Below are 25,249 nucleotides of genomic sequence, written 5' to 3' on the forward strand. Positions count from 1 at the left end.
ATGTCCAGCTCCACACAGATATCGCCTGTTCAGTTATTGGCCTAGAGCCAAATATAGAGATGTAGCCTGTAAATGCTTTGTGTCACGCGGTCGTGAGCAGTTAATGAACTAAGGTGGATAACATGGGCGGACAGGGTGCTTAACATGAGTTGGTAGGGTGGTTAATATGGGTGGGCAGGTTTGCTAACACGGGTTGGCAGGGTGGTTAACATGGGTGGGTAGGGTGGTTAACACGGGTGGGCAGGGTGGTTAACATGGGTAGGTAGGGTGTTAACACGGATGGACAGGGTGTTAACATAGGTGTCCAGGGCGGTTAACATGGGCGGGTAGGATGGTTAACATGGGCTGTTTCGGGAGCTAACATGGGTAGACAACGTGGTTAACATGGGTGGGCATAATGATTAACATGGATGGGCAGCGTGGTTAACATGGGTAGACAAGATGGTTAATATGGGTGGTCAACGTGGTTAAAATGGGTAGGCAGGATGGTTAATATGGGTGGGCAGCGTGGTTAACATAGATAGGCATTGTGGTTAACATAGGCGGGCAACTTTGTTAATATGGGTAGGCAGCATGGTTAATATGGGTAAGCCGGATAGTTAACAGGGGTGGGCGGGGTGGTTAACATGGATGGATAGATTGGCTAACACGGTAGGGCAGGGTGTTACCATGGGTCGACAGGGTGGTTAACATGGGTGGGCAGGGTGGTTAACATAGGTGGGCAGGGTGGCTAACATGTGTGTATTGGGTGGTTAACACGGGTTGGTTGGGTCGTTAACATGGGTGGACAGGCTGGCAAACATGGGCGGGCAGGGTGGTTAACACCGGTTGGCAGGGAGGGTAGCGTGGGTGGGCAGGGTGGTTAACATGGGTGGACAGGGTGGTTAACATGAACAGAAAGGGTGGTTGACATGCACACAAAGGTTGGTAGACATGCAAAAGAAAGGGTGGTGATTACATTTATTTATTTGATTGGTGTTTTACGCCGTACTCAAGAATATTCCACTTATATGACGGGGGCCAGCATTATGGTGGGAGGAAACCGGGCCCAGCCCCGTGGAAACCGACGACCATCCGCAGTTTGCTGCCAGAGGTGGTGATATTAAATGGAAAGAGTGATTAATATGGGTAGATAGAATCAGTGTGTTGCAGAAATCCTTGTATGACTCTGGGGACCTTTTCTTTCAGTGGGATGCTTCATTAATGGTCAGTGTGTTGCCGAACTTTCCCCCAACCCGCTTGGAGATTGCCGAGTCTGTCAAAATGCTGTAGATGATGATGACTATTCTCCTCCACCGGGTAACACTGTAAAACTTTACGATTCTGACTGTTTAGAAAAAAGTTGTGAGGAAGTTACAATCATCATGCTGCAAAGCACTCTCACATTATACTGCATATTTATATGCTGTACTCCGCACCATATTATTCTACACGGTGTATTTTTACAGTTACGGGAGTATTGTTTTGCCTTAACCTTGATATGTAATAATATTTCCCTTTGTTCTGATTGTTAAGTAACTGCACTTCTACAACTTTATTAGAGCTTAAAATTACAAAGGTACTGAAGTTTAAAGTATATTCTTTCCCCAAATCTTTTTGAAGATAACTATTTATACACGTTCTTAGAGTATATAACACGTACACAGATCTGTTTACATTTTACAGGATATTGCTACATTGGTGGCCGATGCTACGCTCGCTTACAGCAGGAATCAGTTGGGTCGTGTCTGGCCTGTGTGCCAGAAGTCAGCCAGTTCGAGTTTTCAATTCTCCGTAAGTTGACTCCATAACCTGCCAAACGTGCCACATCGTGTCACAACCTGCCACAACCTGCGTCACGACCGGCCATACCACCTGCCACACAACCTGTCATAACCTGCCATAAGCTGTCACAACCTCCCATAAACTGTCACAACCTGCCATAACCTGCCGCAACCTGCCACACAGCGTGCCACAACCTGCCTCAAACTGCCAAAACCTGCCACACAGCCTGCCGCATCCTGTCACAACCTGCCACACAACATGCCACAATCGGCGACAACCGGCCATAAACTGCCACAACCTCCCACAACCTCCAACACAATCTGCCATAGCCTGCCACACAACTTACATGGCTTACTTTCCTTACTGTTCTCATTTCTAACATTGGATTGTATGAAATCCGTATTTGCTAATCTTTATGCGAATCATTGCTGACATCATCCTGGTGCAGTTCTTTGATGATATGGCATTATGAGGACTGAAAATAACTTTCGCTAATCCTGTAAGCATACATACCTAGTAGGTCACGCGATGCAATCCAGCTCTTTGGAAATTTACGGCGCATTGAAATCATTAGGTATTAGCCTCCGGGAGGTTTTCTCCGCTCCTACCCGTCATATGAATGGAAAAACGGTGTTAAATGTTAATGAAAAGACTAAATTGACTATACACAGCCGCGATCTCATGCCTCACTCTTGATCGAAAGTATGTCATATGTGGCTAGTTGTGGCAAATGCATAAGGTCAAACAGGCGCATATTCTTCCGACTGACGTCAAAAATGCCAGAAATGCAACTAGTTCATCACACCCACGATGGGATCAATTCTAACCCCACGGCAACAAAGGGCTGTTCCCACAAAACCTTACTTTTTCGTCGGACAACTTCATATAAAGCAATTCATATTTGGCATGAAAAAAAATTATAATACCTTTTCAAATCTTTTCCAGCAAACAGATGTTACGTGAGTGGCCAGTGCTATTTTTCAGGCTTCAGACCACCGTTTTCACCATGCTTGGAATGTATCCCGACAATCAGCCAGGATATACTTTCCCCTTCCAGTAAGTCTTTTTACATTTTTTTATATACCATTTGGGTACCTGCATCAATCTACATGTAATTACAGGGGTGAATATCTATCGGCGCCTGTTGCTTATACAGATCGGAGGAGATTCGCCTAAAATATCCAAAGTTTACTTTCGCTATAAGGTCAGAAAAATTTGATAGGAACAGTTGAAAACCCTTTCAATGTATATAGATTTTGCCATTGCTGTGAATGTGGAGCAAAGGTTCTGTTAAGCTTACGGACAGTGGACGTGTTGAGCAAAGGTTCTGCCAAGCTTACCGACAGTGGTCGTGTTGAGCAAAGGTTCTGCCAAGCTTACCGACAGTGGTCCTGTTGAGCAAAGGTTCTGCCAAGCTTACCGACAGTGGTCGTGTTGAACAAAGGTTCTGTTAAGCTTACGGACAGTGGACGTGTTGAGCAAAGGTTCTGCCAAGCTTACCGACAGTGGTCCTGTTGAGCAAAGGTTCTGCCAAGCTTACCGACAGTGGTCGTGTTGAACAAAGGTTCTGCCAAGCTTACCGACAGTGGTCGTGTTGAACAAAGGTTCTGTTAAGCTTACGGACAGTGGACGTGTTGGGCAAAAGATCTGCCAATCTTTCCGACAGTGAATGTGTAAGCTGTAAGACAGTAAGCTTACGCAGCGCGGATATTTTCAACAAACGTTTTGCCAATCTTACCCAGCAAAGATATGTTGAGCACACGTTCCGCTAAGCTTACCCACCGAAGATGTGTTGAGCAAACCTTCTGTCAAGCTTACTCAGCGCTGACCTGTTGAGCAACGTGCTGCTAAGCTTACTCAGCGCTGATGTGTTGAACAAATGTTCTACTAAGCTTACCCAGCGCAGATGTGCAGAACAAAATTTCTGCTACGGTAACCCCCCGGAGATGTGTTAATCAAACGTTCTGCCAGGGTTACTCCGCGGAGATGTACTGAACAAATGTTCTGCCAAGCTTACCCAGCCCAGATGTCTTCAGCAAATGTTCTGCTAAGCTTACCCGGCGCAGTGATACTGAACGAACGTTCAGCTAAAGTTACCCCTCGCAGATGCACTCAGCAAGGCTTACCCAGCATAGATATATTAAACGCACGTTCGCCTAAGGTAACCCGCTGAAAATATGGTGAGCAACCATTCAGTCAAGGTTACCCAGCGCAGATGTATTGAACAAACGTTCTGACAAGTTTGCCCAGAGCAGAAGTGTTGAACAAACGTTTTGCTAAGGCTACTCACCGAAGATGTGTTGAGCAAACGTTCTGCTAAGCTTACCCATAGCGGATGCACTGAGCAAATGTCATGTTAAGCTTATCGACGCTAAAGAGACCTATCCAATACACATATAATTACTTTTCTAGTCTTTAACTATGGTTAAATAAATTAAGCATGACTTCATGAATAATCGACACAAATAAAAGATTTGCACTATTTGTTTGTTGCAGTTGGTTGCTTTATAAACGGCGAATGTTATGCTGAGGGCACTACGGGACCTCAACACTGCCTTCAGTGTAGGAGGGCAGATGATCCCACCGACTGGACAGTTACAGGTAAGTTTTCTGCGGCCTTATTTACTTGTTGCACGGCGTACGTCATTCTATTGGGACTTCAGGTCCTCTGCCTTCCCTGTGGCATAGCAGATAATCGTGCCAACTGAATGGTAATTGGTACGTTTTCACCTAGATCCTTTATAAACGACGTATGTTGTGTTGATGATACTGCGAGTCCTCTTCCCTGGCGTCCCTGCGGTGTAGCAGGTAATCGTGCCAACTGAAAAGTAATGGGTAAGTTTTCACCTGGATGCTTTATAAACGACGTATGTTATGTTGATAAAAAGAAACATGGCTTCCGTATAAGAGGGGAGATAATTCTGGTCATGGGAAGCTACAGGTAAGTGTAGGTTAGCAGAGACATACATCCCTTAATTACATCACATTAATTTCCTTTTATGAACGGCCTAATGATTCCTGTGTGTCAACATTCTGTCCCTTAACGATCGTGTGGCTTGTGTGTGTCAACACTGTGTCCCTCAACGATCGTTGAGATTGTGTGTGTCAAGATTCTGACCTTCTACGTTCGCATGGAGTGTGTGTCATTATGCCGCCATTCTATCGTCCAATCTTGCGTGTGTCAAAAGTCTACGATCGTCAACCTTGTATGTATTAACATTCTGTTCTTCTACGGTCGCATGGAGTGTGTGTTAATATGCCGTCTTTCTACGATCGTATAGATTGTGTGTGCCAAGATTCTGTTCTTCTACGGTGGCATGGAGTGTGTGTGTTAATATGCCGTCTTTCTATGATCGTATAGATTGTGTGTGTCAAGATTCTGTTCTTTTACGGTGGCATGGAGCGTGTGTTAATATGCCGTCTTTCTACGATCGTATAGATCGTGTGTGTCAAGATTCTGTTCTTCTACGGTCGCATGGAGTGTGTGTGTTAATATGCCGTCTTTCTATGATCGTATAGATTGTGTGTGTCAAGATTCTGTTCTTTTACGGTCGCATGGAGTGTGTGTCAATATGCCGTCTTTCTACGATCGTATAGATCGTGTGTGTCAAGATTCTGTTCTTCTACGGTCGCATGGAGTGTGTGTCAATATGCCGTCTTTCTACGATTGTATAGATCGTGTGTGTCAAGATTCTGTTCTTCTACGGTCGCATGGAGTGTGTGTTAATATGCCGTCTTTCTACGATCGTATAGATTGTGTGTGTCAAGATACTGTTCTTCTACGGTGGCATGGAGCGTGTGTCAATATGCCGTCTTTCTACGATCGTATAGATTGTGTATGTCAACGTTTTTGTCCTTCTACGATGCTGTACGTCAAACTTGTGTGTGTCAACATTCTGACCATCTATAATCCCTTGGAGTTTGTGTGTTAATATGCCGTCTTTCTACGATTGTATGGATTGTGTGTGTCACCATTCTGTCCTTCTGTGATCATCAAGCTTGTGTGTGTCAACATTCTGTCCTTCTATGATCGTCAAGCTTCTGTGTGGCATCATTCTGTCCTTCTATGATCTCCTGGAAAAGATCGTTGTCATTATGCTGTACTTCTACGATCGTCCAGCTTGTGTGCGTCAATATGCTCCATCCGCAAACCCCATCCACACTGCAGCGGGATGTGTTAACAAATCAACAAACAAGTGCCTTTGCTGTTATTGCTTTTAAACCAGATATGCGGGGATAAGATAGTTGACACAATAAAAAGGAGAACAATTAAATCTTATCATTTCTCTTCAGCTGGCTGTTATGTGGACGGCATTTGTTACAGCGAAAATCAGGTCAGCGCCATTGCGCCATGTCGACGATGCGATGAATCTCAGAACCGAACTCAGCTGACGACTACAGGTGAGTTATTCCTATTAAATGCATTTTTATGGAAGCCGGACACGGCCTTCATCCCCGAGCGAAAAGCCAATGTCACGATGGTCTTACTCGGTTTCTATACAATGTAAATGAGTGAGAACGTCCAGGTACCAAGATGAACATTGTGTCCATTTAAAATGCACACGGAATTATATGAATATGTAAAAAGCATTTATATCAAAAATATCCGTTTTCCTCCAGGGTTGTTAAGTAGACATTTGGGCAGCTGTACCCTTAAAACAAATTTTCTCTTTTCTGCAAATTTCGAAGAATTTGAAAATTCGGAACCTGAAATGTGTAACGAGAGATGGGTATACGTTTGTACGTATTAATGATAATGATAAAAACATGGTAAAACGTAATAACGTATAAAGGCGATAAACAGTAGTGTGAAACGAAAGTAACAGTACAAGAATCAGACAAAAAATAAAGCAGGAAAAGCTCATAACAACAGACAATGTAAATGAACGAACATGATTCGTCTAGTGGCTCGTTGTATTTATTATATCTTTTGAGTGATACATGCTTTATTGTAATGAACTTCTTTTTTATCGTTTCTACGAGTCTGAGTGCAGCGATATTGTACACAAATCAAACACAAATCAACAGTGAAAAAAGAACTGAGCAACAGGGATACCATACAGAAACCATATACAAATAAAAGATAACAAAGAACTTAGAAGCAGGGAAACCATTCACACAATAACTACAAATCAACGGTAACAAAGAACTGAGCAGCAGGGAAACCATACACACACAAATACAAATCAACGCAAACAAAGAAATGAGCATCAGGGCAACATACCCACACTAAATACAAATCAACAGTAACAAAGAACTGAGCAGCAGGGATACCGTGCACACACCAATACAAATCTGTGGTACTGAGCTGAACAGCAGGGATACCGTGCACACACCAAATACAAATCTGTGGAACAGAGCTGAACAGCAGGGATACCGTGCACACACAAATACAAATCTGTGGAACAGAGCTGAACAGCAGGGATACCGTGCACACACCAAATGCACATCTGTAGTAAAGAGCTGAGCAGCAGGGATACCGTGCACAGACCAAATACAAATCTGTGGTACAGAGCTTAACAGCAGCCATATTATACACTAATACAGGTCTGTGGTAAAGAACTGAACGCGATATAATGATGAACTGAACAGAAGTAATATATACAAGTTTCTGGAAAAGAACTAAGAAGTAGCGATATATACAAATCTATAGCAAAGAACTGGGCAGTAGCGATATATACAAATCTATGGTGAAGAACTGGGCAGTGGCGATATATACATATATGTTGAAGAACTGGGCAGTAGCGACATATACAAATTTATAGCAAAGAACTGGGCAGTAGCGATATATACAAATCTATAGCAAAGAACTGGGCAGTAGCGATATATACAAATCTATGGTGAAGAACTGGGCAGTGGCGATATATACATATATGGTGAAAAACTGAGCAGTACCGATGTGTTCATATCTATGTTGAAACACTTGGCAGTAGCGATATATACAAATTTAGTGTCAAGAAATTAACACTATGGATACACACAAATGTATGGTAAAGCACCGAGCACTAACGATATCATACACAACGCAAACACCTACCTATGGGGACGCCATGAGCAGCCAACTGTTTTCTTTTGATCAAAGCTCTGGTCCTGTGGAGACAAGTAAAACAACTGATTGAATACTTACATTCAACTCTGATCAGCTCTTACCATTTCTCTGACAAATCATCCAGGAAATCTAGATCGGTCTTTCAACATCATGTTTTCGACATATTTGATTTCAGAGGGGTGTTACATCAACAATCAGTGTGTACCAGAACTTGCCCCCAGCCCAGAAGGAGACTGTCGAATCTGTCGTGGTGGTATTGACAGAAATGCATATTCACCCAGAGCAGGTAAAACGGTAAACCCGTGTAAATGCCAACCTACAGACCAAGCTATTGGATCATAGCTGACGTATTCCGCTAAGTCTTTCTCTCACGTGCTCTTGTATTTTAACTTATGCCATTCTTCAGCCATAAACCATAAACATTCTTTTGCTGTTTTTCAACTGTAAATCTGTGACAAATTAAAATAAGGATAACTTCGAAGTTACATCAAGCTCTATGTATTAGTCATTGGAATATGAGTCGATCCCTGAAAGATGGTGCCTCATACTGAAATATGCTCTCACAAGGTTAACACCTTTGTATTGAAAAATTTCCACCCAGACGTTCAAGGATAGCGATATTTTCTCTTTGACAACATTAAGGATACACTTTGTACATAAACTGTTTTCTTTCACAGGTTTTTGCTTCATAAACAATGCTTGCTTCAGTGCGAACACTGCAATCGGTCGATTTTGTAGAGGATGTAATCCGATGACGGACCTATACAAACAGTCAACTCTGCGTAAGATACTCTAAATACTGTATCATTGTTATTTGTTTAATGCGCCGTTCTTAAGAATATTTTACTTATATTACGTGGGCCAGTACTGTGGTGGGAGGAAACCGAGCAGAGCCGTAGATTGCTGATATACTTTCCCCTCGGAGAGGGCAAGGAAGCCAACATGAGCTGGGCTTGAACTCACAGCAACTGCATTGGTGATGTGCTCCTAGGTCATTACCCAGCTCGGTAACCGAAGACCCCTGGTTCATTGCAAAGCTAGAATTAATTTTATTTAGCAAGTTTTGGCCAGGCATACACAATACTGGATTTTGTGTTACTTCGTTAAGCCCATAAAACAACTGTATCAAACAGGAAATGTCTCCCTAAACGGCGATTTTTTGGTTTGGCAACATCTTAAAAATCATTAGATATGCTTGATCTGGGATAGTTTATCGGTGCATGCATCCGAATGCATACATAACTTTACACAGTCACAGGAACTTTGCATGCTCTACCGTACAGTATAGTTAACTGTGTCTACCAGTCTGCTGTGCCATACAGGATAGCTAACTGTATCTGCTGTACGGGATGGGATAGCTAACTATATCTGCTGTACCGTAGGGGATAGCTAAATGTATCTACCAGTTAACTGTGCCGTACAGGATAGCTAACTATATCTGCTGTGCCGTAGGGGATAGCTAACTGTATCTACCAGTCTACTGTGCCGCACAGGACAGCTAACTATATCTGTTGTACCGGATGGGATAGCTAACTATATCTACCAGTTTACTGTGTCGTACAGGATAGCTAACTATATCTGCTATACGTTAAGGGATAGCTAACTGTATCTACCAGTCTACTGTGCCGCACAGGATAGCTAACTATATCTGCTATACGTTAAGGGATAGCTAACTGTATCTACCAGTCTACTGTGCCGCACAGGATAGCTAGCTATACCCGGTGTACCGTATGGGATAGCTAACTACTTGTATATCTACAGTGCTGTACAGGATAGCTAACTATATCTGCTGTACCGTAGGGGATAGCTAACTGTATCTATCAGTCTACCGTGCCGTACGGGATAGCTAACTATATCTACTGTACCGTAGAGGATATCTATATCCACTGTACCGCACAATATAACTAACTATATCTACTGTACCGTTCACGATAACTAACTGTATCTACTGTACCGTTCACGATAACTAACTGTATCTACTGTACCGTTCACGATAACTAACTGTATCTACTGTACCGTTCACGATAACTAACTGTATCTACTGTACCGTTCACGATAACTAACTGTATCTACTGTGCCGTTCACGATAACTAACTGTATCTACTGTGCCGTTCACGATAACTAACTGTATCTACTGTACCGTTCACGATAACTAACTGTATCTACTGTACCGTTCACGATAACTAACTGTATCTACTGTACCGTTCACGATAACTAACTGTATCTACTGTACCGTTCACGATAACTAACTGTATCTACTGTACCGAATAGGAAATCTTACTTTATATATTGTACAGTACAGAAAATCTAATTTTACATCCTCTGCCGTAATGGAAATATCACTTTTTATACATACTGTATTTCATTTATTTATTTATTTGATTCTTAGTTTGTGCAATATTCAAGTTTTCATACAATTATACTACCATTTGCATACTGTACTTTGCATGAAATGAACTTCACATACTATACCGTGTACACAATGTACACAAGAATTAATATTATGTACTGTACCGTACACGAAAATCAACGTTTTATACTGTGACGCACGGGAGATTCATCTTCACAAACTGTACTATACAAAAAATCAGATTTCTGATAGCGTACGGTAGAGAAAATCTTACTTTGGACGAGAAATAACTTTTAGCTTTTCTACATATTTACACCCACTACGTATCTTTTGCAGCTGGTTACTGTTACGTGGCAGGCACATGTTACACTCAGGGTCAGGCACCTCTTGGATTGGATTGCCTACAGTGTGTAACGACGAATCCAGAGGAATTAACAGTTGTATGTAAGTATTCAATGTAGTGCTTCTGGATCACGGGGTTCCTTGTATTCGGTAAGCAGGTGTGCTCGTTCATCACAGCTTTGTGGATATTCAAAAGGCACGTGTACAGGTTAATCACTGCTATGTGGATATTCAAAAGGCACGTGTGCAGGTTCATCACTGATATGTGGATGCTAACAAGACACGTGTACAGCTTCATCACTGTTACATGTATCTGGCTATTCAGTAGGCACTACCATGTGGATGGTCAGAAGACACGTGCATTTCACTTTTACGACGGAGGCCAGCATTATGGAGGAAGGAAAACGAGCAGACCCCAGGGAAACCCACGGCCATGCGCAGGTTGCTGCGAGGTGCGGTTACATATTGCCGGAGATCACTATGACGTGAGGTTACATACTGTCGCAGATCACTGTGGTGTGTGGGTACATATTGTCGCAGCTCACTTCACTTGTGGTTACATACTGTTGGAGCTCACTGTGACTGTCCAGTTCTTGGTCACCGAGAGTTTTCCGCGGACCAGCCCATTATGGAATGCGGTCATACCTGCGATGGTGATGTTTTGTGAAAATAACGTACCTGTTCTGAACTAATGTAGTGTTGGATGAATGTTTCAATTTGCCCTGGCTGATTTAGGGGGTATTTTCTGGCTTTGGTGGGATCATATATGTGTAAATGTCCATTCGCTAGCTCTGTGTTTACCAAACCATTATAATCGCTTGTAACGACCAAAAGTACCGAAGCGTGATCAAACCTAACCCATTGTTTACCCATTTTGTTTCATTACAGCTGGCTGTTATATAGACAGTCAGTGCTATGCAGAGGGTGCCCAAGGCCCTCTGCCATGCCTTCGATGCGATTCGTCACAGAGCCGTACAGAGTGGACAGTCACAAGTACGTTTTTCTTTTCGAATAATATGCACGTTTCACCAAGGTTTGAATTGTAGCGTGTCGCCTTCATATATCCTTCAGAGGTTAGAAATATCAAATGCATGCAGTAGACTAAGGATATTCTGGTGTGGCATTTGTCAGAAAATGCGCATATCTGTATTTCACTGTAACATTGTCTCTTTTCTGGTGTGGCATTTGTCAGAAAATGCGCATATCTGTATTTCACTGTAACATTGTCTCTTTTTTACACAACGCAACAAACAACCCATTAAAATAAATCCTCAGGACACATAGCGATACAGACCATATAATTTATTTATTTATTTGATTGGTGCTTTACCCCGTACTCCAGACCATGTGAAGGTTGTACACTAATTAAATCTATCTAATTATATGACATCATCCTGTAAGACATTGGATTGGACGATAACACGCAGAACTTTCAAACATAATGACGCAGGCATACATGGTGAGGCAGCCATGTGCATGGTGAGACAGCCATGTGCATGGTGAGACAGCCCTATGCAAGGTGAGACAGCCCTGTACATGGTGAGACAGCCATGTACATGATGAGACAACCCAGAACATTGTGAGCCAGCCCTGTGTATAGTGAGACAGCCCTGTGTATAGTGAGACAGCCCTGTGCGTGGTGAGACAGCCTTACAGGTCTACATTCTGAGACAGCCGTGTATGAGTTGATACAGCCATGTATATGGTGAAAAAGCCCTTTGCATGGTGAGACAGCTCTGTGCATGGTGAGACAGCCCTGTAAATGGTGACACAACCCTGTACATGACACGATAGGAGCACTCCTGTATGTGGTGACACAACCCTGTACATGACACGATAGGAGCACTCCTGTATGTGGTGACACAACCCTGTACATGACACGATAGGAGCACTCCTGTATGTGGTGACACAACCCTGTACATGACACGATAGGAGCACTCCTGTATGTGGTGACACAACCCTGTACATGACACGATAGGAGCACTCCTGTATGTGGTGACACAACCCTGTACATGACACGATAGGAGCACTCCTGTATGTGGTGACACAACCCTGTACATGACACGATAGGAGCACTCCTGTAAATGGTGACACAACCCTGTACATGACACGATAGGAGCACTCCTGTATGTGGTGACACAACCCTGTACATGACACGATAGGAGCACTCCTGTATGTGGTGACACAACCCTGTACATGACACGACAGGAGCACTCCTGTATGTGGTGACACAACCCTGTACATGACACGATAGGAACACTCCTGTATGTGGTGACACAACCCTGTACATGACACGATAGGAGCACTCCTGTATGTGGTGACACAACCCTGTACATGACACGATAAGAGCACTCCTGTATGTGGCGACACAACCCTGTACATGACACGACAGGAGCACTCCTGTATGTGGTGACACAACCCTGTACATGACACGATAGGAGCACTCCTGTATGTGGTGACACAACCCTGTACATGACACGATAGGAGCACTCCTGTATGTGGTGACACAACCCTGTACATGACACGATAGGAGCACTCCTGTATGTGGTGACACAACCCTGTACATGACACGATAGGAGCACTCCTGTAAATGGTGACACAACCCTGTACATGACACGATAGGAGCACTCCTGTATGTGGTGACACAACCCTGTACATGACACGATAAGAGCACCCCTGTATGTGGTGACACAACCCTGTACATGACACGACAGGAGCACTCCTGTATGTGGTGACACAACCCTGTACATGACACGATAGGAGCACTCCTGTATGTGGTGACACAACCCTGTACATGACACGATAGGAGCACTCCTGTATGTGGTGACACAACCCTGTACATGACACGATAGGAGCACCCCTGTATGTGGTGAGACAACCCTGTACATGACACGATAGGAGCACTCCTGTATGTGGTGACACAACCCTGTACATGACACGATAGGAGCACTCCTGTATGTGGTGACACAACCCTGTACATGACACGATAGGAACACTCCTGTATGTGGTGACACAACCCTGTACATGACACGATAGGAGCACTCCTGTATGTGGTGACACAACCCTGTACATGACACGACAGGAGCACTCCTGTATGTGGTGACACAACCCTGTACATGACACGATAGGAACACTCCTGTATGTGGTGACACAACCCTGTACATGACACGATAGGAGCACTCCTGTATGTGGTGACACAACCCTGTACATGACACGACAGGAGCACTCCTGTATGTGGTGACACAACCCTGTACATGACACGATAAGATCACCCTTGTATGTGGTGACACAACCCTGTACATGACACGACAGGAGCACTCCTGTATGTGGTGACACAACCCTGTACATGACACGATAGGAGCACTCCTGTATGTGGTGACACAACCCTGTGCATGACACGATAGGAGCACTCCTGTATGTGGTGACACAACCCTGTACATGACACGATAGGAGCACTCCTGTATGTGGTGACACAACCCTGTACATGACACGATAGGAACACTCCTGTATGTGGTGACACAACCCTGTACATGACACGACAGGAGCACTCCTGTATGTGGTGACACAACCCTGTACATGACACGATAAGATCACCCTTGTATGTGGTGACACAACCCTGTACATGACACGACAGGAGCACTCCTGTAAATGGTGACACAACCCTGTACATGACACGATAGGAGCACTCCTGTATGTGGTGACACAACCCTGTGCATGACACGATAGGAGCACTCCTGTATGTGGTGACACAACCCTGTACATGACACGATAGGAGCACTCCTGTATGTGGTGACACAACCCTGTACATGACACGATAGGAACACTCCTGTATGTGGTGACACAACCCTGTACATGACACGATAGGAACACTCCTGTATGTGGTGACACAACCCTGTACATGACACGACAGGAGCACTCCTGTATGTGGTGACACAACCCTGTACATGACACGATAGGAGCAGTACCCTATGACATTTACGTTGGTATGCAGAAGTATGCCTTTGCAGAGACTCACTTATATTAATCATATTACCAATAAAGACTGTCACACATTTTAAGTATTTGTGAATTATAGCTTTCTGGCTTTCACATTTACTTGTGATAGCCAGAAAGTTATTTGAACATTTTAACCATATTTCATCTTCCTTTTATCTATAGGTGGCTGTTACGTCGATGGTGAATGTCATCCGGAGGGACCAGTTCCTGGTGTTCCGACGTGTATGCAGTGCAACTCGGTCATGAGCAAGACTGAGTTCACGATCCAAGGTATCGTATTATGATGTAAATAGTCATTTTCTGTTAGAGGGATACATCGCCGACGGCGAAGAAAGGTTGTTGTGATTTTAGACGACATTAACATAAAGTTGAGACTTGTTCAGATGTCATGTTTGAGTGTACAATCTTTTGTTTTTAACCAGTTACCTCCCCTTGTCTATGCGACGTGAGATGTTCAGCGAGTTTGAAATGTCAGAAACTGTATTTTGTTGTGATTATGCGGCCTACTATGTACTTTATACAGCTTTATCACTATAAAGGAAGGTCGTATTTGGTTAACTAGAGTTATAATTCGTTTTCAACCTATCGTATGGTTTACATGTGTGATCCACTATAGCCAACGTTGCATTGCGGAAATCTTTGCGATATCTCATGTTATCTCGTCGAGCAGACGACAGTTAAGACCAGTAATGAATTTCCCCTTATAATTCTGCTAATTGGTAGTTATCGGAAAACATAGGCCCAGGAGGTATAGTGAGGAGTCAGAGGCAGCTCATTTTTATATTTAGTTGAACCAAATCAAAAATTCTGAATTTCTTTCGGCGATATGTCCCTTTCATGATATGTTGTCATTATTAACTCTCTCATCCTTGTATGATCTAAATACTAAACTTAACTTGCAAGACTTTGGAGGGGTTGGTATCATGTTACTCCTGTATTAATGCCATGTTTACCCTTTTTCGTGTCTTTTTGTGTTTGCATGCTGCGCAACTAGCCCTGTTCTTGTAATTCTTCGGTATCTTGCCATACATAATAATACCTTGTAGGAGAGGAATAACAGTGATTCTAGAAAACCCATTTATAAACGCATAATCCCCTGGCGGAACAAATCAGTGCATAAATGTACGTGGGTGCATCACTGGATGTTTACATTCAATACCTGGATACGCATGTAACTTATACCTAATAAACGTCGGAAAACTTGAGATTAAACCCGGGTCGAATCATACCAAAGACTTCGGTACTTGCAGTAGCCTCAACTGGTGCTCAGTTGTCAGTCTAATGGGTGGATCGGGCGGTGGGCGCCTGTAGACCACCTAATACAGCGTAAGTGATGAACCGCGCAATATGAGGTGTATTACAAGGTAGTCTTGTTAATTCACTTTTCAGTCTCCTGTTGTTTACCTAAAATTCACATCATTCATCGCACATGTTCTGTTACTGACTACCGTGGTTTATTGTGCTGTTACAGTCGATCAGTGTTACATTGATGGCCGGTGTTATGCTTTTGATGAAGCGTCACTGGATAATGCATGTAGCAAATGCTACCCTGCTGTAAGCAGAACAAGCTTCACAACAACAGGTAAGCAGATCGACTGGTACCACTTCTCCCAGTGAATTTTCTTAAAAATGATGGTGCTTACACGTGAACACGAGTCTACCTGATAACGCCCTGTTTGCCCTTACATAGTTATCACGCCCATTTTCTTGTCAAACCTTGGTGGTGCATTTTGCTCAGTATTTATCACAATTTACAACTTGACTTTATATGTGAATGTTTAACGGGGACATGTATTGCCTGGGCCTCCTTTGCGGAGACACCTGTCACCTCATATCGTCTCATTAATCAAATCCTAACGTTATTTTGTAGTTACGGTGTACATGTATGTATTCACATTGTACATGCATGTATTCACCGTGTACATGTTTGTATTTACGGTGTACATGTATGTATTCACAGTGTACATGTATGTATTCACCGTGTACATGAATGTATTTACAGTGTACATGTATGTATTCACTGTGTACATGTATGTATTTATAGTGTACATGTATGTAATTACAGTGAACACGTATGTATTCACGGTGAACATGTATGTATTTACGGTGTACATGTATATATTTCTATATTCCATTGCTGTTTCGATTTAAATACAACATAATGTTGACGTAAGTTAGGAAAACAATTCAGATTCTCTCTATCCTCATCATTTACACCTGCTTTTTGAGACATCTTGACACTGGGGTAGCCCTTCATCATCAGTATTGATCCAGTATACACTGATATGCACTGGCATGACTGGAGGTAAACGCCGCAGGCCTACTCATGACTGTTTCACTTTTATGCATGGGTATCGCAAACCCACCATCCTTGGCATAGTGCCAAACAAACGCCCTGAATAAAAGGCTCAGCTCACCCATAGCCGTCTTGATTTATGCCTTCAGCCTGTTTAAAAACATGAGCAATGGTTCACGGGTCGTAGGGGTGGCCCTTTCATGGCAGAGAAAACACTTATGTGACGTATATGTTAAACAGAAAACCATTTAACACTGTCCATACAGTTGCTCATTTTTCAAAAATTGAATAATTCAAAATAAATTTATAAATGTGTTCCCCGAATGGACATTGAATCAACGTGTTTCAAGCAGAAAATATTCTTGTCACTTCAATAGTAATATTAATATAATATTCAATATAATCAATTCAATAATCATTATATTATACTGATACCCTCTAATCACTTCGGACCACCGTAAAATTTGATGTTTTAAAACCACTTCACTCAGTTGGAAAAGTTCTAAAAAAAATTTTAATATAAAATTGCACTATTTTTATGGACAGTGTTACATGGTGTTTCGTCTAATATACTAAACCGTATTAAACTACTTGATTAATCATCGTGATTATTCTGTTGTGCCGTGAAGGAGGCTGTTCTATTGGTAACCAGTGCGTTCCTGAAGGTGTGGCAGAATCCCCATTAAACTTCTGTCGAGTCTGTGACTCCAGCCTCAACCCAACAGGATACAGCATATCCGATAATGGTAAGAATACAAACTACCGCACTACTCGTGGACATTAGAATAGAAGAACAGGAAGTCTTTCATTTGTATGAGGCGAAATACATAGAACTGGTACTGCATGTTTCTTACGAAGAAACGTGTATAACCTCGGTGAGACGTAAAGCAGAGCTGATAGCGATTTGTATGGGGTAGAACACTCAACGGCTGATGAGAAGTAAGAAATGTCACTTGCACCTTTGTTCAGATAGCACCAGTTGCCCTACGGCGACAAGAACACAGCGGGTAGCGAAGTGTACCAATCTATAATCTCACATCTGCTATTTATGCATTAGAGTAAGCATTTAGAAACAAGCAATGCGTGAAATATTTTCCTGAAGTCACAGAGGGTTAAATGTAAAAGCTTGTCCAGAAACCACGAATGGTGTGTAAAAAGATTTTCCAGAAGTCACTAAGACTGTGCAAAAGCTTGTCCAGAACCCACAAAGGGTGTGTAAAAGCTTTTCCACAAGCCAAAAAGGGTGTGTGAAAGCTTGTCCAGAAGCCACAGAGGTTGTGTGAAAGCTTGTCCAGAAGCCACAAAGGGTGTGTGAAAGCTTGTCCAGAAGCCACAAAGGGTGTGTCCCGTATCGGAGAACAAAATGCTGAGGTATAGATGTAATAATGCAGTGAGGAGTTATAATCTACCGTACACGTATCAGAGAACACAATGCTGAGGTATAGATACAATATTGCAATGAGGAGTTATAATCTACCGTACACGTATCGGAGAACAAAATTCTGACGTATAGATATAATAATGCAGTGAGAAGTTATAATCTACTGTACACGTATCGGAGAACACAATGATGACGTATAGATATAATAATGCAGTGAGGAGTTATAATCTACCGTACATGTATCGGAGAACAAAATGCTGACGTATAGATATAATAATGCAGTGAGAAGTTATAATCTACTGTACACATATCGGAGAACACAATGATGACGTATAGATATAATAATGCAGTGAGAAGTTATATTCTACTGTACACGTATCGGAGAACACAATGCTGACGTATAGATATAATAATGCAGTGAGGAGTTATAATCTACTGTACACGTATCGGAGAACAAAATGCTGACGTATAGATATAATAATGCAGTGAGGAGTTATAATCTACTGTACACATATCGGAGAACACAATGCTGACGTATAGATACAATATTGCAGTGAGGAGTTATAATCTACCGTACACGTATCGGAGAACAAAATTCTGACGTATAGATATAATAATGCAGTGAGGAGTTATATTCTACTGTACACGTATCGGAGAACAAAATGCTGACGTATTGGTAAAATGATGCAGAGTGTTATTTTTTGGGTCCACATGTATCAGAGAACATAAAATATAAAGGTAAACGAAAGCGGTTAATCTTAAATGTTATTATTGGATGTATATACATCACAGAATATAAGGTAACGGTATACAAAGACACCGAACTGTGACGTGCTATAACCGGGTTTGTACGTGCATGTATCACTAAAACAAATTGTGGAGTTTGTTATGCCAACAATATGTGCCTATCATGCCTTTTGTAAGTAAGTTTTATAGAGCTGAAGAACGCATTCTGCATGTAATAACACCTTTTATTTCCATGTTTATACCAGGATGTTTCATTGGAAATCGGTGTTACGTATCTGGCCAGCGCGCCAGCGTCGCCGACTCTTGTCGTACATGTGCCCCGGCTATATCGAAGTTTGATTTCACAATTACTGGTAAGTAACAAATTCGCATCTTTCTCGGTTACATATATCCCTACGTTTATTTTACATTCACAAATAGTACTTGGTTGTAAATTCTTTTGCCCTATGTAGCTGGCATGATCAGTTGGACCCTGGGATTCAGAAACTAATACATGTCTTTAAGTTGGACTTAGATTTGTTTTAGCCTACACTGTATTGTATTGTAAGTTCATCTAAATGTCATATACGTAAACAACATTGCAAACCGACCGTATACAGTGTAACAAATGTGGTAGTATGTAATCTATGATACATGGATATACAGTGACAATTGTGGTAGTATGTAATCTATGATATACGGGTATACAGTGTGACATTTGTGGTAGCATGTAATCTATGGTACACGAGTATACAGTATGACAAATGTGGTTGATTGCAATCTGTGATACAGACCTAGAAAAATATATAGTTTAATAAAAAATACATAGTTTTGGAACTGTGCACTTACCACTGCCATAAAACGCATAATGTTGCAGGAGGGTGCATTATCAACAATCAGTGTTTCCCGACGAATGCCCAGAGTTCCGATAATCCGTGTAACCGGTGCATACCATCATCCAGCCTCTCTGCTTTTACACCAATGTGTGAGTGAAATTACCTTTAATATTGGCTGTCCAGGCACAAACTTGTCAAAGAGTCTCACAATCTCCGTTTTCCTTAAAAAAAGTGCATCATCTATTTTTCCTGGGCAATTCAAGCTAAGAAAATTTAGACATGACTTCACGTTTTAATGTCAGGTAGCCAAAAAAACAAAAAATACAGAACTAGAAGAAATCACCATTTGCCATTTTGGTAGTTGTACACACTTGTCCACACGTACACACTTATCATACCACAACAGCAAACAGCACACAACTGCTATCCAACTAAATCACTGCGCCAAACAGCACACACCGCGACCAACACATGCAATAACTCCGCCAAACAGCAAACACCACGGCTAGCCCACAAAATCAAACGCCAAACTGCATACGCTGCAGGTATCATAGAGAATCACTCCACTCAAACTGCACAGGCAACGGCTATCTCAAAGAATCAATCTGCAAGTCTGTATATTGCATACACTACAGGTATCCCAAAAATCCCACCGCCGAACTACGTCACACCTAACCTAACACACCACGGCTATATCACTCGGTCAAATTACACACACCATGGCTATCCCACAGAATCACTTTGCCATACCGCATACACTATTGGTATCCCAAAGAGTCACTTCACCGAACTACGTCACATCTACCCCGACACACTACGGCTATCTCAAAGAGTCACTCCACCATATTGCATTCATTACAGCTATCCCAAAAAATCAATTCACCGAACTACATCAGACCTACCCCAACACACCACGGCTATCTCAAAGAGTCACTCAGCCAAATTACACACACCACGTCTATCCCAAAGAATCACTTCACCGAACTACGTCACATCTACCCCAACACACCACGGCTATCTCAAAGAGTCACCCCACCATATTGCATACACTACAGGTATCTCAAAGAATCACTTCACCGAACTACGTCAAACCTACCCCAACACACTAGGGTTATCTCAAAGAGTCACTCGGTCAAATTACACACACCACGGCTATCCCAAAGAATCACTCCGCCATACCGCATCCACGACAGGTATCCCAAAGAATCACTTCACCGAACTACGTCACATCTACCCCAACACACCACGGCTATCCCAAAGATTCACTCCGCCATACCGCATCCACGACAGGTATCCCAAAGAATCACTTCACCGAACTACATCAGACCTAGGCCGACACACCACGGCTATCTCAAAGAGTCACTCAGCCAAATTACACACACCACGGCTATCCCAAGGAATCACTCCGCCATACGGCATCCACGACAGGTATCCCAAAAAATCACTTCACCGAACTACGTCAAACCTACCCCAACACACTAGGGTTATCTCAAAGAGTCACTCGGTCAAATTACACACACCACGGCTATCTCAAAGAGTCACTCGGTCAAATTACACACACCACGGCTATCCCATAGAATCACTCCGCCATACCGCATCCACTACAGCTATCCCAAAGAATCACTTCACCGAACTACATCACATCTACCCCAACACACCACGGCTATCCCAAAGAGTCACTCGGCCAAATTACACACACCACGGCTATCCCATAGAATCACTCCGCCATACCGCATCCACTACAGCTATCCCAAAGAATCACTTCACCGAACTACATCACATCTACCCCAACACACCACGGCTATCCCAAAGAGTCACTCAGCCAAATTACACACACCACGGCTATCCCAAAGAATGACTCCGCCATACCGCATCCACGACAGGTATCCCAAAGAATCACCCCACCGAACTACATCAGACCTACCCCAACACACCACGGCTATCTCAAAGAGTCACTCAGCCAAATTACACACACCACGGCTATCCCAAAGAGTCACTCGGTCAAATTACACACACCACGGCTATCTCAAAGAGTCACTCGGTCAAATTACACACACCACGGCTATCCCAAAGAATCACTCCGCCATACCGCATCCACGACAGGTATCCCAAAGAATCACCCCACCGAACTACGTCAAACCTACCCCAACACACTACGGCTATCTCAAAGAGTCACTCGGCCAAATTACACACACCACGGCTATCCCATAGAATCACTCCGCCATACCGCATCCACGACAGGTATCCCAAAGAATCACTTCACCGAACTACATCACATCTACCCCAACACACCACGGCTATCCCAAAGAGTCACTCAGCCAAATTACACACACCACGGCTATCCCAAAGAGTCACTCAGCCAAATTACACACACCACGGCTATCCCAAAGAATCACTCCGCCATACCGCATCTACGACAGGTATCCCAAAGAATCACTCCTCCGAACTACACCAGACCTACTCCAACACACCACGGCTATCCCTAAGATTCACTCCGCCATACCGCATACACTACAGGTATCCCAAAGAATCACTTCACCGAACTACATCAGACCTACGCCGACACACCACGGCTATCTCAAAGAGTCACTCGGCCAAATTACACACACCACGGCTATCCCAAAGAATCACTCCGCCAGACCGCATACACTACAGGTATCCCAAAGAATCACTTCACCGAACTACATCACATCTACCCCAGCACACCACGGCTATCCCAAAGATTCACTCCGCCATACCGCATACACTTCAGGTATCCCAAAGAATCACTTCACCGAACTACATCAGACCTACGCCGACACACCACGGCTATCTCAAAGAGTCACTCGGCCAAATTACACTAACCACGGCTATCCCAAAGAATCACTACGCCATACCGCATCCACGACAGGTATCCCAAAGAATCACTCCTCCGAACTACATCAGACCTACCCCAACACACCACGGCTATCTCAAAGAGTCACTCGGCCAAATTACACACGCCACGGCTATCCCAAAGAATCACTTCACCGAACTACGTCACATCTACCCCAACACACCACGGCTATCTCAAAGAGTCACTCGGCCAAATTACACACACCACGTCTATCCCAAAGAATCACTACGCCATACCGCATCCACGACAGGTATGCCAAAGAATCACTTCACCTCACTACATCAGACTTACCCCAACACACCACGGCAATCCCAAAGATTCACTCCGCCATACCGCATACACTACAGGTATCCCAAAGAATCACTTCACCGAACTACATCACATCTACCCCAACACACTACGGCTATCTCAAAGAGTCACTCGGCCAAATTACACACACCACGGCTATTCCAAAGAATCACTCCGCCATACCGCATACACTTCAGGTATCCCAAAGAATCACTTCACCGAACTACGTTACATCTACCCTAACACACCACGGCTATCCCAAAGAGTCACTCGGTCAAACTACACACACCACGGCTATCCCAAAGAGTCACTACGCCATACCGCATCCACGACAGGTATCCTAAAGAATGACTTCACCGAACTACATCAGACCTACCCCAACACACCACGGCTATCCCAAAGAATTACTCCGCCATACCGCATCCACGACAGGTATCCCAAAGGATCAATCCATCGAGTAACGTCACACCTACCCCAACACACCATGGCTATGTCAACGAGTCACTCGGCCAAACTACACACACCACGGCTATCCCAAAAAGAACTCCACCGAACTACATTACAAGCTAGATTGATCTTTTTTACAAGTGACTTGTTCAATGGTTTTGTTAAGTTACTTTACTGGAGTAATTTGTTTAACACCAAAGCTTATATCAGCAGACATACTGCTGCGGGAGTACTGCACTTGCAATATGATTTCTCCCAATCTTAACACTTGTATTCACAGTGCACAAAATGCCTACTGTTTGTAGCTCTTTTCCGGTTTTATTAATCCGTGACGTATCAGCAAGATAGGAAAGTTCTTGATATATATCCAGAAAACTAACACCATGAATGATGGTTGTGTTTCAGCTGGTTGTGCTGTTGGTAATACATGTGTGGACAATGGTCAAACGAATCCGGTGAACCTTTGTGAAAGATGTGACACGAGCAGAACCACCAATGGCTACAGCCAGACGTTTTACCAAACCATCTTCTCCAGTATGTTATTTTTCCAATTTACTATAGCACGACACATATATAAACATAAACAGTTATAATCCTGCAGCTTAGTTTCAGAAGTTGCTTAAGTCTGAAAGACTAAATAATTGGTAAGTTCACTGGTTTATTGATTGGTTAATTACTTGGTATGCAACCCTAGTAGAGATATCGTTTTACTTATATGACGGCAACGTCAATGAAACTGGTGCAAAAAGAGCACACTTTGCCTTTTAACAGCTCCTGTTATAAAGTCGCTACTATCCTCCTGGTCCCTTTCAAAGCTCTCCTTTTTAAGGCCATCGCCTTCCCCCTGGTGCCTTACAGAACTCGAGTTCTGAGGCAAGTGTCCTTCCTGTGGTGCCTTACAAAGCTTTGGTTTTGAGGCTGCTGCCCATTGCTAGGTGTCCCTGGTGCCTTAGAAAGTACTCGTTTTAAGGCGGCTGTCGTAACTGTTGACGTTACAAAGCTCTTGTTTTAAGACCACCGCCTTATCCATCCTTCCTTACAAAACCCTCGTTTTAAAAATGGCTGCCATTTACAAAGTGTTTACACGGCCCCCGCTTGCAGACCGCTACCCTTCGCAAGTCTATTACGATCCCTTTTTTAAGGTCATTGCCCTTCCCCTGGTGCCTGGTGCTCTCGTTTTAAGACCACTGGAAATATTGTGAAAGATACAAAGATTTCAGTTTTTATAGCCTTCGTATTACTGAAAATAAACGGAAAGCTGTAAATAAATTAGACCTTACCATTTAGACGAAAAACATCCGAACGGACTTTTAGTATTCATGAAAACTTAAAACATTAAATTTCTTCGAATTGTGTGTGTGTGTGTGTGTGTGTGTGTGTGTGTGTGTGTGTGTGTGTGTGTGTGTGTGTGTGTATGTGTGTGCAATTTTTTATAAGTTTGTGTGGCCTTTTTAGCCTATGTACGTGGGAATGTCTGCCGGCAACCTTCGGATGGGCGTGGGTTTCCGCGGGCTCTTTCCGGTTTCCTTCCACCATAATGCTGGCTGCATTATGATTATTTCCTCATAATTCCTCATTTGATTATTTGCTAATTAATTTGAATGAAAATGTGAAAAGATCGACCTATTTATATAAAAATTAAAAAATCACAGTGTTCCGTGAAAGGGTGTGTAATTTGTGTGGTGATTTATCTTGTGGTGACAGTTCTGAAACCCACTGACAAAACCACGGCGGAGGTGATTGAGGCTGTTGTTTTTTTGTTTGTTAACATCCATATAGTGCCCATAATGCCTGCATAGGCAGAGATAAACAGCCATGCACAGTTAATAGACAAATACTGTACAAGCAATAAACATTCAGCGGATGCATGACTTTTCATAGTAAGTAGAGTTTTGCAGT

General features: G+C 43.0%; 1 protein-coding gene across 1 annotated transcript in view; it reads left to right on the forward strand.

Moving 5' to 3' along the window:
• Window positions 1–25,249, forward strand: part of LOC135462135 (uncharacterized) — a 42,756-nt gene that overhangs the window by 16,866 nt on the left and 641 nt on the right. Inside the window, exons 14-28 of the mRNA XM_064739504.1 lie at window positions 1,189–1,299; window positions 1,666–1,773; window positions 2,710–2,820; window positions 4,261–4,365; window positions 6,058–6,165; window positions 7,989–8,099; window positions 8,491–8,595; window positions 10,500–10,607; window positions 11,394–11,498; window positions 14,664–14,771; window positions 15,973–16,083; window positions 17,427–17,543; window positions 19,171–19,278; window positions 19,782–19,889; window positions 23,756–23,884. Coding sequence (XP_064595574.1) covers window positions 1,189–1,299; window positions 1,666–1,773; window positions 2,710–2,820; window positions 4,261–4,365; window positions 6,058–6,165; window positions 7,989–8,099; window positions 8,491–8,595; window positions 10,500–10,607; window positions 11,394–11,498; window positions 14,664–14,771; window positions 15,973–16,083; window positions 17,427–17,543; window positions 19,171–19,278; window positions 19,782–19,889; window positions 23,756–23,884 — 1,653 coding nt within the window. The remainder of the gene's footprint in view (window positions 1–1,188; window positions 1,300–1,665; window positions 1,774–2,709; window positions 2,821–4,260; window positions 4,366–6,057; window positions 6,166–7,988; window positions 8,100–8,490; window positions 8,596–10,499; window positions 10,608–11,393; window positions 11,499–14,663; window positions 14,772–15,972; window positions 16,084–17,426; window positions 17,544–19,170; window positions 19,279–19,781; window positions 19,890–23,755; window positions 23,885–25,249) is intronic.

Source organism: Liolophura sinensis, chromosome 1 (assembly GCF_032854445.1).
Source record: "Liolophura sinensis isolate JHLJ2023 chromosome 1, CUHK_Ljap_v2, whole genome shotgun sequence".
NCBI lineage: Eukaryota > Metazoa > Mollusca > Polyplacophora > Chitonida > Chitonidae > Liolophura > Liolophura sinensis.